Source organism: Aquarana catesbeiana, linkage group LG01 (assembly GCF_042186555.1).
Source record: "Aquarana catesbeiana isolate 2022-GZ linkage group LG01, ASM4218655v1, whole genome shotgun sequence".
NCBI lineage: Eukaryota > Metazoa > Chordata > Amphibia > Anura > Ranidae > Aquarana > Aquarana catesbeiana.
In genome coordinates, this window is record NC_133324.1 from 626,248,667 (window position 1) to 626,265,142 (window position 16,476).

The following is a 16,476-nucleotide window of genomic DNA, read 5'->3' on the forward strand; positions in this document are numbered from 1 at the left end:
TTGTTCCAAAGATGACAGTGTACCTGTGCTCAGAGCAGTAAAAATGTGGCTTATTTTCACCCGTGTCCAGGAGACCTAAAACATAGTACCATGCTTTGGCCCTTGTTTTTATTTGATAGTTGGATACTGGAAAAGCCACAGCTTTGTTGTAATAGATAACACTGCAACTTCTTCATTTTTGGTGTGATTTTACAGGGTTAGGCTTCATTTACATGGGCTCTTTAGCCTGTACAGTGTGAATGCAACCTGTCTGCGTTCAGGGCTGCTCACATGTATGCCTGTCAAATTAGGATGAGCATCTGTGTCTGTACAGCTGCTGCTCCCACCATAGAGTAACAGGCTGCCGGTATGTAGCTCCAGACACGTAAACGAGAAGGCTGGATAGGACTCTGTGCCCATGTTAATAAGACCAATCTTGGTTCTGATGCTGTATGAATTTGTCTTTTTTATTTATTTTTTACTTGGAGTAGAAAAAAGGATAGAGCCCATGTCTGTGCTACTCAGCTTTTGGGAGTTCTACCTGTACTTCCTAAAAGAAAAATAAGGGAAATCCACTTTTAGTTATCACAGGAACAAATGTCCCCACTGAAAGATTTTCCCTCTCTTCTTGTACGAGTGACAACTTATAATTTTAGATTGTCCCTCACTTTTTGGTCTTGGGGATGGTTACTAGTACAAACAGAGAAGGTAAGGTCCCTAACATGGCTGTTCATCCCCCCCCCCCCCCTGTCATATTTGGCACTTTTTTTTGGGGGGGGTGGGGTACCTGCTTCCATTCGGAATGCCTAGACTCAGTACTCCCCTCCCTGTCAGTCCGTCTAAATACAGTTTTTGTAGCTGCTGACTTTTTCAAAGATGGCTGGAGAATCACTTTAAAGCTAAACTTTGGGTAAAATTGTGGCCGTTTCGGAAAGGTCCATTGTTATACCTTAACCACTTGCCGACTAGTCGCTGTCATAGGTCGGCTCGTTCCTGTGAATCGACGTACTGGTACGTCGGCTCCTATAAGTCATAGCTGGTGCGCGCCCACTGCACGACAGAGGACCTGATGCGCGTGGCTGCCGGCAGCGATGTCAGCTGGCCCCCTGCGATTGCTGGCATGAGTGCCAGAACGGGGATTTGTGTGTGTAAACACACAAATCCCCATTCTGGCAGGGGAGGAGAGACAGATTTGTTGTTGCTAGTAATTAGGATATAATGCAGTAGCTGCTGACGTTTAATATAAGGGCACTTGCCTTTCCAGGGATCCCGTGATGTTGGCCCCGAAGCCGATTTCGTCCATCGGCTCGCATGCAAGTGCCGCCATTGCAATTAAGAGAAACCAGTAGTGGAGCCTACAGGCTTCACAAACGGTTTCCTACTGCACATGCACGAATCGCGCTGCGCATTTGGAATGGCCCCGTCTTCTGGGACACTCACAGGTCCTAGAAGGCAACGGGAGGAAGGAGGAGCCACCGATGCAGATGGGGAAATGATGTACCTCGCTGCGGGGTTAGGACGAAAGTACTCTTGGTCTGTTATACCCATAATATCCTGCATTTTCCTTTGTATCATGCAAAATAATACAGTGTGATTCTGGGGGATAATGATATTGGGCTTAATCTTTTTTTACACAAAAGTGTAGTAGTTTTGTTTTTAAATTTGTCAGTGGTTTAATTGAGCCAAGGGAGAGGGATCTGTTAATGCTGAGTTGGCAGAATCCTCCCTGCCAGGACCTTGTGTTCTGGACTGATAGTAGTACCTCTGGCTCTTTTCTTGCAGGACATAGATGCACTCTACTTCCATAGCTGATCAGATTACTTTGAATCACAGAAGATATATTGAATCATATAACTTATCTATGTAACGTTTATTGATGTGTCATGTCCGCATTCTGGCCCTGTATTAAAACTTTAAAATAAAGCAAAAAATAAAAAATAAATAATTTTGGAAATTGTGGAAGTAAAGACCGGTTTGGGCATGGTCATTGTGAGGTTTTTTTTGTTTTTTTTTAATTTTCTTTATCCAATGTCTCTTGTTTTTTGTAGATGGTGAAGTCAATGTCTTGGATGACATTTTAACTGAGGCTCCTGATCAAGACGATGAGCTGTACAACCCTGAAAGTGAGCAGGATGTTAATGAAAAGAAAGGTATCTACACAAACAGTTTATTTTATTTGCCTATACTCAATACTCCTGTATGCCATGCTGATGGCCTCTAGAACCCACTGAAAATCCCAGTACTTGTGTATGGTAAATGTTCATGTTTCACAGCACTGAGCGTGAGGAGATATGAATAGCAGAGTGTAATCTTGAGCTTTCAGTGAGGCTGGGTTCACACTAGTGCAAATTGAGGGTGAGTTTCCCTGCCTCCAATTCACATGACAAGATCATGTTGTGACGAGATCATGCACGGCCCCCAATGGAGTCGGTTCACACGTCTTCGTGGCGGCCATGGAGCGGATTGCACAGGGGTCCTGTGGGTCAGGTCCGAATGCAGGCAAAGATTTGGACCGGTTTCGTCCCTGAAAAGGAGGACAGGGATGCACCGGACCCCTGCTGGGAGCCACATCTGCACTAAGTTTGAGCCCAGCCTGAAAGTTGATTATGCATAGTTCTTTGTGTGAGCATCGCACGGTGCATCGGCCAGTTGGTCTGGTTGTCTACTGTACCAAAGGGTTGTCTTTTATTACAGGTCTGTTTTAAATGAAAACTAGATCTTTTATTTGAACAATATTTTAAAGTCTCCATATAACAATTTGATCTTATCCACAGCTATTTATATGGTCCCTATGCAGTGTGTGGTTTTTGTTTGTGTTTTTTTTTTTTTTTATCAGCCAGCTGACTGATTTAAAAAAAAATAAATAAATAAAATTTCTTCATCCATCCAAACAGGGTTAATGGAGTAACCCCCCCCCCCCCCTCCTGGGACATTGTATTTTGACAGAGGGACCCACCGCTGTCAGCATACACTGTTCAGTAGTTTCAGCTACTGATTGACAGGTTTTTCAGCATGTCCTTTGGACAAAAGTTGATAAAACAATTTTGATGTCTTTCAAGTGGGGACAGCCACACACTCATCGAAATTCTTTTTGTTCAGTGTATGGCCAGCTTAAGGCCCCTTTTCACACGGGTGTCTCCACTAAGCGGAATACGCTTGCTTAGCGATGGATTTCTCCGCTAATTCCTGCTGAGCAGGCAGATGAGAGGTCCATGTCAGCTCCGCAGTGAGAGACAGTCCTGCTCTCCTCTATGGGGCCATTGGATGGAAACAGACCACCTGTTTGTTTCCATCTGATGCCATCCGATCTGCCGGACAGATGGGGAATAGGACCACCATCTATCTGTTTTTGGCAGACAGGATTGGATCGAATGGCAGTGGGTGTCAAATGTGTTCTTTGACATCCGCCACTTGAGTTTTTCATCGGGGTTTACATCCACTTCCAATACAAAAAAGGTCTGTTTGTCCGTTTTTACATCAGTTTTTCTTCCGTTCTCTTAACGGTACATCTTAAAACGACAGATGTTGTCAGATGCAGATGTAAATGGATGATCATCCATTTACATCCACTTTTTCATAGAGATGCATTGATGTCCATTTTTCATCCGTTAACGGATGGATGAAAAATGGACAAACTGTCCGTATGTGTGACTGTCATCCTGACAAAACAGTGGGGTTGATTTACTAAAACTGGAGAGTGTCAAATCAGATGCAACGGTGCATGATAGCAAATCCACTTCTAACTTCAATTAAAGTGTTGCTAAACCCACAACAGTAAAATCAGTCTGTATATACGGTAAAGCATCCTTACTCACTGTGGAACCTAAGGGGTTAATCCTTTGCATTGGGTAAAAAAGCTAATCGATCCTGTCTTCTCTGATCCTCCCCTCCTTCCACTGACTCCAAAAAATAATCTGATATTTACAGAGTCTATGAAGCCAGGCTGTGCATGCTCAGTTTGGTGTGTATTGCTAGAGAGTTTTTTTATTTTTTCTTGGGAGGATGCATATGATCTGCACTGTCCAGACAGAGGTTCAGGGGTCCTGCATCCTCATAGGACAATCATGGGAGAAATGAAATCTCTTCCTACAAGCTTTCACAACACACTGATAGAAGTCACAAGACTGCTCTGCTGATAAAAAAAAGTATCAGTTTATATTTACTAAAACTATTGCGTTTCCATGTTGTGGGTTTAGTAACACTTTAAACTTGGCCAAAAAAAACCCCGGAAGCTGATTGGTTTCTGTGCAGTGCTGCACCAGATTTTGCGCACTCCACTTTTAGTGAATCAACCCCTATGTTTAGGTTCACTATATGTTGATTGATCTGTATGTGAACATGCGCAAAGTGGAGACAGTCACATGCTCACCATAATGGTGAACTGGGTAGAAATTAAATGGATCTGATGATTTGTTCTACATGGGCCACTTTAAAGCGGAGTTCCATCCAAAAGTGGAACTTCCACTGATTTTGTCCCCTCCCCATCTCATGTGCCACATTTGGCACCTTTCATTACGTCACCGCTCTGCTCCCCCCTTCTCCCCCTGCTGCCAGGCCAGTAGAGGAGCCTTGCGCATGCACAGTAGGGTTCCCGGCATGAAGCCGTGAGGCTACACAGCTGGGTTCCTTTACCCGTAATGGCAGCGGCATGCACACACCGTGGAAACATCAGCTGCGGTGCCGACATCGCTGGACTCCAGGACGTGCAAGTTCCCTATTAAAGTGGAGTTCCACCCAAAAGTGGAACTTCCACTCATTTAGATTCCTCCCCCCCCTCCGGTGACACAGTTGGCACCTTTCAGGGGGGAGGGGGGTACAGATACCTGTATATTACAGGTATCTGTACCCACTTCCGGCATAGATATCCGCAGAATCTGCGGGTATTTACGCCACATCCTGTTCCCCCCCCGCTGCCTGCTGGGAAACACACGGGTCCCAGAGGCAGCAGGGACCATCCGTATTGCGCTGCGCGACTCGCGCATGCGCAGTAGGGAACCGGGAAGTGAAGCCGCACGGCTTCACTTCCTGATTCCCTTTCCGAAGATGGAGGCGGCAGCACCCGAGGACGAAGAGACGCTTCGGCCTCGGGTGCCGACATCGCGGGCGCCCTGGACAGGTAAGTGTCCATGTTTTAAAAGTCAGCAGCTGCAGTATTTGTAGCTGCTGACTTTTAAAAAAATTTTTTTTAGGTGACACTCCGCTTTAAGTCAGCAGCTGCAGTATGTGTAGCTGCTGGCTTTTAATTTTTGCAGCGGTGGACGGAACACCGCTTTTAAAAGGGTATCTACTTTTATTTTAAAGGCAAAACTCCTTTAACCACTTGACGACCGCCTCACGCCGATGTACGTCGGCAAAGTGGCACGGACAGGCAAAATCACGTACAGGGTACGTGATTTGCCTTCCGCGGGTGGGGGGTCCGATCGGACCCCCCCCCGGTGCCCGAGGCGGTCGTCTTTTGTCCAGCGGCGATCGGTGATGAGGGGGAGACCATCCGTTCGTGGCCCCCCCCTCGCGATCGCCGCCGGCCAATGAAAACACTCCTTTGCTGCTGTATGCTAAACAGCAGCAAAGGAAGTGATGTCATCTCCCCTCGGGTCGGTATTTTCCGTTCCGGCCCGAGGAGAGAAGACATCTATGTGAGTGCACCAACACACACACACACAGTAGAACATGCCAGGCACACAAAACACCCCGATCCCCCCCCCGATCGCCCCCCGATCCGCCCCCAATCACCCCCCCCCCCCCTGTCACAAACTGACACCAGCAGTTTTTTTTTGTTTTTTTTTTTTTTTTTTTTTCTGATTACTGCATAGTGTCAGTTTGTGACAGTTACAGTGTTGGGACAGTGAGTATTACCCCCCTTTAGGTCTAGGGTACCCCCCTAACCCCCCCTAATAAAGTTTTAACCCCTTGATCACCCCCTGTCACCAGTGTCACTAAGCGATCATTTTTCTGATCGCTGTATTAGTGTCGCTGGTGACGCTAGTTAGTGAGGTAAATATTTAGGTTCGCCGTCAGCGTTTTATAGCGTCAGGGACCCCCATATACTACCTAATAAATGTTTTAACCCCTTGATTGCCCCCTAGTTAACCCTTTCACCACTGATCACCGTATAACCGTTACGGATGACGCTGGTTAGTTCGTTTATTTTTTATAGTGTCAGGGCACCCGCCGTTTATTACCAAATAAAGGTTTAGCCCCCTGATCGCCCGGCGGTGATATGCGTCGCCCCAGGCAGCGTCAGATTAGCGCCAGTACCGCTAACACCCACGCATGCAGCATACGCCTCCCTTAGTGGTATAGTATCTGATCGGATCAATATCTGATCCGATCAGATCTATACTAGCGTCCCCAGCAGTTTAGGGTTCCCAAAAACGCAGTGTTAGCGGGATCAGCCCAGATACCTGCTAGCACCTGCGTTTTGTGCCTCCGCCCAGCCCACCCAAGTGCAGTATCGATCGATCACTGTCACTTACAAAACACTAAACGCATAACTGCAGCGTTCGCAGAGTCAGGCCTGATCCCTGCGATCGCTAACAGTTTTTTTGGTAGCATTTTGGTGAACTGGCAAGCACCAGCCCCAGGCAGCGTCAGATTAGCGCCAGTACCGCTAACACCCACGCACGCACCGTACACCTCCCTTAGTGGTATAGTATCTGATCGCATCAATATCTGATCCGATCAGATCTATACTAGCGTCACCAGCAGTTTAGGGTTCCCAAAAACGCAGTGTTAGCGGGATCAGCCCAGATACCTGCTAGCACCTGCGTTTTGCCCCTCCGCCCGGCCCAGCCCACCCAAGTGCAGTATCGATCGATCACTGACACTTACAAAACACTAAACGCATAACTGCAGCGTTCGCAGAGTCAGGCCTGATCCCTGCGATCGCTAACGTTTTTTGGTAGCGTTTTGGTGAACTGGCAAGCGCCAGCGGCCTAGTACACCCCGGTCGTAGTCAAACCAGCACTGCAGTAACACTTGGTGACGTGGCGAGTCCCATAAGTGCAGTTCAAGCTGGTGAGGTGGCAAGCACAAGTAGTGTCCCGCTGCCACCAAGAAGACAAACACAGGCCCGTCGTGCCCATAATGCCCTTCCTGCTGCATTCGCCAATCCTAATTGGGAACCCACCGCTTCTGCAGCGCCCGTACTTCCCCCATTCACGTCCCCAACCAAATGCAGTCGGCTGCATGAGAGGCATTTTCTTTATGTCCTCCCGAGTACCCCTACCCAACGAACCCCCCAAAAAAGATGTCGTGTCTGCAGCAAGCGCTGATATAGGCGTGACACCCGCTATTATTGTCCCTCCTGTCCTGACAATCCTGGTCTTTGCATTGGTGAATGTTTTGAACGCTACCATTCACTAGTTGAGTATTAGCGTAGGGTACAGCATTGCACAGACTAGGCACACTTTCACAGGGTCTCCCAAGATGCCATCGCATTTTGAGAGACCCGAACCTGGAACTGGTTACCGTTATAAAAGTTAGTTACAAAAAAAGTGTAAAAAAAAAAAAAAATATGAAATAAAAAAAAATAGTTGTTGTTTTATTGTTCTCTCTCTCTCTATTCTCTCTCTCTATTGTTCTGCTCTTTTTTACTGTATTCTATTCTGCAATGTTTTATTGTTATTGTTATTGTTATTATGTTTTATCATGTTTGTTTTTCAGGTGTGTAATTATTTACACTTTACTGTGCTTTATTGTTAACCATTGTTAACCATTTTTTTGTCTTCAGGTACGCCATTCACGACTTTGAGTGGTTATACCAGAATGATGCCTGCAGGTTTAGGTATCATCTTGGTATCATTCTTTTCAGCCAGCGGTCGGCTTTCATGTAAAAGCAATCCTAGCGGCTAATTAGCCTCTAGACTGCTTTTACAAGCCGTGGGAGGGAATGCCCCCCCCCCCCCCCCCCACCGTCTTCCGTGTTTTTCTCTGGCTCTCCTGTCTCAACAGGGAACCTGAGAATGCAGCCGGTGATTCAGCCAGCTGACCATAGAGCTGATCAGAGACCAGAGTGGCTCCAAACATCTCTATGGCCTAAGAAACCGGAAGCTACGAGTATTTCATGACTTAGATTTCGCCGGATGTAAATAGCGCCATTGGGAAATTGGGGAAGCATTTTATCACACCGATCTTGGTGTGGTCAGATGCTTTGAGGGCAGAGGAGAGATCTAGGGTCTAATAGACCACAATTTTTTCAAAAAAGAGTACCTGTCACTACCTATTGCTATCATAGGGGATATTTACATTCCCCGAGATAACAATAAAAATGATTAAAAAAAAAAATATGAAAGGAACAGTTTAAAAGTAAGATTAAAAAAGCAAAAAAATAATAAAGAAAAAAAAAAAAAAACACCCCTGTCGCCCCCTGCTCTCGCGCTAAGGCGAACGCAAGCGGCTGTCTGTCGTCAAACATAAACAGCAATTGCACCATGCATGTGAGGTATCACCGCGAAGGCCAGATCGAGTGCAGTAATTTTTCCAGTAGACCTCCTCTGTAAATCTAAAGTGGTAACCTGTAAAGGCTTTTGAAGGCTTTTAAACATGTATTTATTTTGTTGCCACTGCACGTTTGTGCGCAATTTTAAAGCATGTCATGTTTGGTATCCATGTACTCGGCCTAAGATCATCTTTTTTATTTCATCAAACATTTGGGCAATATAGCGTGTTTTAGTGCATTAAAATTAAAAAAAGTGTGTTTTTTCCCCAAAAAATGCGTTTGAAAAATCGCTGCGCAATTACTGTGTGAAAAAAAAAAAATGAAACACCCACCATTTTAATCTGTAGGGCATTTGCTTTAAAAAAATATATAATGTTTGGGGGTTCAAAGTAATTTTTTTGCAAAAAAAAAAAACTTTTTCATGTAAACAATAAGTGTCAGAAAGGGCTTTGTCTTCAAGTGGTTAGAAGAGTGGGTGATGTGTGACATAAGCTTCTAAATGTTGTGCATAAAATGCCAGGACAGTTCAAAACCCCCCCAAATGACCCCATTTTGGAAAGTAGACACCCCAAGCTATTTGCTGAGAGGCATGTCGAGTCCATGGAATATTTTATATTGCGACACAAGTTGCGGGAAAGAGACAAATTTTTTTTTTTTTTTTTTTTTTGCACAAAGTTGTCACTAAATGATATATTGCTCAAACATGCCATGGAAATATGTGAAATTACACCCCAAAATACATTCTGCTGCTTCTCCTGAGTACGGGGATACCACATGTGTGAGACTTTTTGGGAGCCTAGCCGCGTACGGGACCCCGAAAACCAAGCACCGCCTTCAGGCTTTCTAAGGGCGTGAATTTTTGATTTCACTCTTCACTGCCTATCACAGTTTCGGAGGCCATGGAATGCCCAGGTGGCACAAAACCCCCCCAAATGACCCCATTTTGGAAAGTAGACACCCCAAGCTATTTGCTGAGAGGTATAGTGAGTATTTTACAGACCTCACTTTTTGTCACAAAGTTTTGAAAATTGAAAAAAGAAAAAAAAAAAATGTTTTTTCTTGTCTTTCTTCATTTTCAAAAACAAATGAGAGCTGCAAAATACTCACCATGCCTTTCAGCAAATAGCTTGGGGTGTCTACTTTCCAAAATGGGGTCATTTGGGGGGGTTTTGTGCCACCTGGGCATTCCATGGCCTCCGAAACTGTGATAGGCAGTAAAGAGTGAAATCAAAAATTTTCACCCTTAGAAATCCTGAAGGCAGTGATTGGTTTTCGGGGTCCAGTACGCGGCTAGGCTCCCAAAAAGTCCCACACATGTGGTATCCCCATACTCAGGAGAAGCAGCTAAATGTATTTTGGGGTGCAATTCCACATATGCCCATGGCCTGTGTGAGCAATATATCATTTAGTGACAACTTTATGAAAAAAAAAAAAAAAAAAAAAAAAAGTGTCACTTTCCCGCAACTTGTGTCAAAATATAAAATATTCCATGGACTCAATATGCCTCTCAGCAAATAGCTTGGGGTGTCTACTTTCCAAAATGGGGTCATTTTGGGGGGTTTTGTGCCACCTGGGCATTCCATGGCCTCCGAAACTGTGATAGGCAGTGAAGAGTGAAAGCAAAAATTTACACCCTTAGAAATCCTGAAGGCGGTGATTGGTTTTCGGGGCCCCGTACGCGGCTAGGCTCCCAAAAAGTCCCACACATGTGGTATCCCCATACTCAGGAGAAGCAGCTAAATGTATTTTGGGGTGCAATTCCACATAGGCCCATGGCCTGTGTGAGCAATATATCATTTAGTGACGACTTTTTGTAAATATTTTTTTTTTTTTTTTTTTTTTTTTGTCATTTTTCAATCACTTGGGACAAAAAAAATAAATATTCAATGGGTTCAACATGCCTCTCAGCAATTTCCTTGGGGTGTCTACTTTCCAAAATGGGGTCATTTGGGGGGGTTTTGTACTGCCCTGCCATTTTAGCACCTCAAGAAATGACATAGGCAGTCATAAACTAAAAGCTGTGTAAATTCCAGAAAATGTACCCTAGTTTGTAGACGCTATAACTTTTGCGCAAACCAATAAATATACGCTTATTGACATTTTTTTTACCAAAGACATGTGGCCGAATACATTTTGGCCTAAATGTATGACTAAAATTTAGTTTATTGGATTTTTTTTATAACAAAAAGTAGAAAATATCATTTTTTTTCAAAATTTTCGGTCTTTTTCCGTTTATAGCGCAAAAAATAAAAACCGCAGAGGTGATCAAATACCATCAAAAGAAAGCTCTATTTGTGGGAAGAAAAGGACGCAAATTTCGTTTGGGTACAGCATTGCATGACCGCGCAATTAGCAGTTAAAGCGACGCAGTGCCAAATTGGAAAAAGACCTCTGGTCCTTAGGCAGCATAATGGTCCGGGGCTCAAGTGGTTAAAGAAAAATTGCACCTAAGAAAAATGTCAGCAGCCATTATTATTGACCTTTGCTGTTGAAATGCCTGGCTGCATCTTGCTTTTATACTCCAACACTAACCTGACATAAAACTGGTGTTTAACAAGAACGGGAGTTGTGTGGCTTTTTAAAAAAATTTTTTTTGCTCAATCCTGGCGAATGGATGATGATGTTGTGTGGGTTGAGCAAATAATGACTACCAGCCCTATGGTAAGAAAAACTGCGATATAGGCAAAAAGGGGACTGTTTGGGTTTAGGGGGGTGTTGTATGCAAACAAACTTAAAGTGGATGTAAACCCAATTTTTTTTTTTTTTATTTTTAATATCATACCGTAGAGTATAAGATTTCCTATCATTTGAGCCCAGTCTTGCCACACAGAGTTAATCCATCTCTGAGCAATCCTCTTATATTGTTCAGTGAGAAAAATCTTGACAAACAGAGAAAAACTTTGTCAAATCCTCCCCCTTGCTGTGAGTGACAGCCTAAGACATGCATTATTTTTTAATTCCCTCCGCCACTCTTTTCTTCAGCAGCTCTGCAAGGATTGGCTGTTCCACACCTCAGCATGATTTGGCATGCTGAAGTCATGTGGTTACTTTCCTGTCTTTTCACTGGATGTTAGAGATCATAGCAGAAGTTCAGTGTAAGAAATACACAGGAGAAAATGCATATTGACAAGGGGAGTGTAGAGGTGGGCGGGGATTCTACTGACATCACGACTCCACCCACCGAGCTCCAGCCAACAGACCCACCCACAGAATATGCAGTTTTTCGGGTCTAATAACAGATAGAGGGGAGACGTTTGACAGGTAAAGATACATGCAGGAGGCATGTATATCCTTATAGATAACCCCCATGGCAGTAGTTTAGAAAAGAAGGCACTGGGTTTACATCCACTTTAATGTTACACACTAAGGCCTCTTTCACACTTGTGCGACTTGTCCTGCAACTTTGAACTGCAGAGTCGCATGACAAGTCATACCTGATGGGTTCCAATGGGTGCCATTCTTATCTGTGTGACTTCAAAGTAGTCCCTGCACTTCTTTGGTCTGACTTTGATGTAACTTGAGGTCCATAGACCTCAAGATTACACAGGCATTGCTTCAGGTCGCACAAGTGTAATAGGGACCTAAATATTGTTGTAATTTGAGACATGCTCTAAAAAGTGGACTATGTATTTAAACATTGCATATTTTTTTTTTCCAGGGTCCAAAAGAAAGAGTGATCGAATGGAAATTCCTGAAACTAAAAGGCAAAAACAATCCTCCCACATCGCAAGGCCTCCCCCACAAAGGCTGCCCAGTGGCACAAAGAGAGTTGTTAGCACCAAAGGAAAGCCGGTATCGGAATACAAGAATGATGACTTCTCTAGACATGACAGGAGCAGAAGGCCTGAAAGTGATCGGAGAGTTCATCCCTCTGGCAGCTCTGGACGGGAAGGATATAAAGGGTCACAGGAAAAAAACAGCACAAGGAAAAGAGAATCTGACAGGAGACCCAAATCTGCCAGCCCTGTTCTGTCATCTGAGGTAACGAATGACTCTTAATTGTTTTGTTCTTAGTAATAATTACTTGCTACATGTTGTGTAACCCATAATTTTAGACTTTACTGTAAATGTTTGTCCTACCTAAAATCTTATTGTGTGATTCTAATTCTATTGCTTGTCAAAACTTGTAAAATTCTAAATAAATATGGTTGTCCTCAAAACTACATAGGCATGCTATTGCAGAAAAAATATTTGCGTTGAATAAATGCACCAAAGGTTTAATCACTTCAGTCCCGGAAGGGGCTAAACCCTTAATGACCAGGCCGTTTTTGCGACTGCATTACTTTAACTGACAATTGCGTGGTCATGCGACGTTGTACCCAAACAAAATTTATAGCCTTTTTTTTTTTTCCCCGCAAATGTAGTTTTCTTTTGGTGGTATAACCTCTGCAATTTTTTTTTTCTATTTGCGCTATAAAAAAAAAAATCCCAATTGGCATATGTTGGTTTGCGCAAAAGTTATCACGTCTACCATCTGGGATATTTTTATGGCATTTTTACAAGTAATAGCGGCGATTGGTGATTTTATTTATCTATATATATATTTTTTTTTTTTTTTTTGACAAATCGAACACTAAGTGACACTTTTTGGGGACCAGTGACACCAATAGTGTTCAGTGCTAAAGAATAATGCACTGTTACTGTATGACTCTGGCAGGGAAGGGGTTAACATCAGGGGCAGTCTAAGGGTGTGTTTTCTTTTCTTACTGTGTGGAGGATGGACTGACTGCAGGAAGAGACATCTCGGTTCCTGATTAGCAGGAACATCTTTCTTTTTTTCTCTCTCTCTCTGGCAGACTGCTGTTCTGTCATTCCTCTGGGCATGCGACCCGGAAGTTGAGGACAACGTACAGGTACATTGTTTCACGCAGCCAGGTCTTCACAGATTAGCTGCCTGGATCAGCCTTTCCTTAGTCTGATTTTGGAGAGCCATACGCAGACCTCAATTGAAGTGTTCCAAGGGTAGCCTTTGGACACTGGGTTCCCCTTGTGATGCTTTCCAGACATTGCATATTGGTAAAGGTTAGTCTTGAATGCTTTCCAGGTCCAGAGCCATAGCATTGCCTCAGTGCTTGTCCTCTCTGTTAAAGCAGAACTCCGGGATTCTCAAAAAAAAAACCCATTAGTACACTCCCCACACACAAAACACTAAACAGTAATTACATTTGTGAAATTTCTTACGGTTTTAAGAGAGATTTGTGATTGAATTTTCAGGAAGTCGGTTCTGTGATTCAAAAAATGCATCATCTTTTCTGGCAGGAAGGATCCCTTAGAACAGTGATTGCATCATATTCTCTTCTCTCATCAGCTATCGTTGTTCTGATATACTATACCTTACACAGTGGGACATCCCTGTTGTGTCATACAACTGATTTCTAATAATTATCCCTGAGATAGCGATAGCGGCAGATTGCTGGCAGGGAGGAGAGAGGACACCTCCTCCATGGGCGGCACAGACCGGGGGTTGTGAGACCCCTTCCACCCACAACATGTCTGCTTCCTCCCTGTTCTTTCAGAGGACTACAAGGTGGCGTGTCAGACCGCTGGGTGAGCTTAGGAGAGGGATAGAAGCCAGAGGTCTTACAAACCAGGATGTCAGCAGACAATAGCGTTTAAGTAAGTTCAGCAGCATATTATGGAGGAACTACGGAGCTCAGAAGAACATGGATGGAAAACTTGGTGAAGGTAGTAGATCAGCAACAAGGACATGGAAAAAAAATTTTGCCCGGAGTTCTGCTTTAAGACTCGCTTTTGTAAGTAGGCTGTTTCGGCTAAGCACTGGGAGCTACTGCATTATTTGACTTCTGAGCACCTTTACATTTCATTCTTTCCATTGGTTTCACTGCAGAATAGTTTAGTACGTTTCTTCGATTCACCATTGAGGTAGAACCTTTTGGGCTCTTTCCCTTCATTAGGAGTTGATGGAATACCTTCCTGCTGCCGCTCCTGCTTGCAAAGAGCACATGGAAGTCACACCTTTGGTCTGTTCCTCACTCCTACAGTGATTTGGTCAACTTTGTCCCCTGGCCCTACAACTGCTTCCAAGCAGCTGGATTTGTGAGTACATAGGTGCGATAGACCCAACTGAGACAGAGGCTTTTGGAGGGAACTAGGGGCAAGCCTCCTACCCACTGATTATGGCCCATGGGGGAGACTGTGGATTTTGTCTGCTTCTTCCAGTCAGATCATGGTAAAGAGCTCAGTTCAGCCTCTGATTCCAGATCTTTCTCTAATGATGGACAACAACGTGATGAACGCTGAGAGCGAGGCTTGGAATAATTCTCTGGATAAGGACAATAAAGCTTCCTGTCTGGAGTGGATGGAAAGGTGTAAGATAAATCTTGTACAGGTGAATGGTCAGAGGAAATATGGTGGCCCTCCTGCAGACTAAGTTGGAGAAGCCCCTCCACTTGGGGCATAAATATTTATCAACAATTTCCCTCAAATATATGAATATAAATTAATTCCACTTTTTCAGACTGCTGGAACATTGAGTTTTGTCTCCTAGACTGTTTCTGGACAATCTGAGGTGGGGTGGGATTCCTGAGCAATCAAAGCATTGTCTGGGTGGGCAGTGACCTGAGTCCTCTAGACTTGTCTAGGTGACTAGTTAGTTAACTGTTTGCTTAGGTTGTCTGTTCATTAGTAATACTGTTTGCATTATTTAGGGTAATGTGATTATGCTTTTACCTGATTTTGTGTGGTATATATTCTGTGTGAATTTACAATAAAGTGGGTTGCAGTTTGTGCCTAAGCTAGTGTTGTCAATTCTTGGGCGCAATATTCAGCTATAATACCTGGTTCCAGAATGGAGGAAGCACCCAGGCTGGGTGCTGGACAGTCAATCACGATGAGACATGGACTTGTACTTTAAGCTACATACCGTTTCTACCTTGCAGTGCAACATGTCTGATTCTGGAATTACGGGGCTATCCTGCTGAACCAAGTACCACTCCTCTTGCAGCTTCAGTGCTACCTAGCAATGCTAGCCTGAAATGTTGCACTCTGCTGGAGTCTATGCTGCCTTTTGTGTTTACCTTAGCTCTGTCAGGCATGTACTCTTTCTTTGCTCTCTCCAGGGATTATTTCACTGCAACCATGCATGGTTTTATAGGCTAAATATCAGATGTTTGATTCTAATCACAGAAATATCAAGCGCACAGCCCGCCCCCACCTTTCCCTTATCTGTCATTGACCTCCAAGTAAAATCAGCCACTGAGACTCTGGATGATGCAGAGGCTCCTCAGTCCTTGATGGAAGAACCTCTCTTTGATGAGTCACATTCTTTTACATCACTCCCAAACTTGCAGACATTTAGCTTTTGAGTCTAGGCTGGTCTAGAACTTTTAATATGAATAAAGACCTTCCTGGTGCACCAGGTGTCCTTGGTCTTCCTTTATGGGGACTAGAAATATTCTGACAAGTTGGGTGTACCTTTTCAAGTGTCTTATCAGTCTTGTATACTTTTGAGAACTTGTTAAAAATATTTTTTACTGCTCTGTCTGTGGATCTGTCTTTAACAAAGCCTCTACTATCCCTAGAGAATGTATCTGTCACCTTTTCACTGGGGGCCTTCCCTAGAACCTTGATCTCTCAGGCAGGTTCTGCTCTGAAACTTATTTTAGCTGTGACCTTGATCTGTTAAATACTGAGTGGCTTAAAGCCATTAGAAGAGATCTGATCTCTTTAGAAGTTGATCCCTTGGTCATTTAGAGCTCATGCCTTCAGCCTTGAACTACAATGGGTCGAGCTTGTTGGAACCTTCCTGGCTCATTTCCTTATGAGTCTCTGGTTCGTGAACATGAGAAGGACACTTGGGCTAAAGTGTGAGTCGTATTCTGGCCCAAATTGAGTGTTGCAGTCGAAAATGTTTTTCATTCTGACCCAGGAATTCCACATGAAATCCACCAGGTCTGTCATAGCCTCCCTCTAGCAGGGAGACGTTCTGGTCCTCAGGGTCATGGATGCATACCTGCATGTAACGGTCTTTCCAGCACATCAATGATTCCTACGTTTGCTTTAGATGCTTGCATTTTCACTTTGTGCCTTGTCATTTG

The 16,476-nt window shown here is 44.0% G+C and overlaps 1 protein-coding gene across 3 annotated transcripts in view; it reads left to right on the plus strand.

The window, feature by feature from the left end:
• Positions 1 to 16,476, plus strand: part of LOC141108771 (YTH domain-containing protein 1-like) — a 64,018-nt gene that overhangs the window by 4,381 nt on the left and 43,161 nt on the right. For all 3 annotated transcript variants that reach the window (XM_073600691.1, XM_073600699.1, XM_073600709.1), the window contains exons 2-3: positions 2,028 to 2,129; positions 12,078 to 12,400. In XM_073600691.1, the coding sequence (XP_073456792.1) occupies positions 2,028 to 2,129; positions 12,078 to 12,400 (425 nt within the window). The remainder of the gene's footprint in view (positions 1 to 2,027; positions 2,130 to 12,077; positions 12,401 to 16,476) is intronic.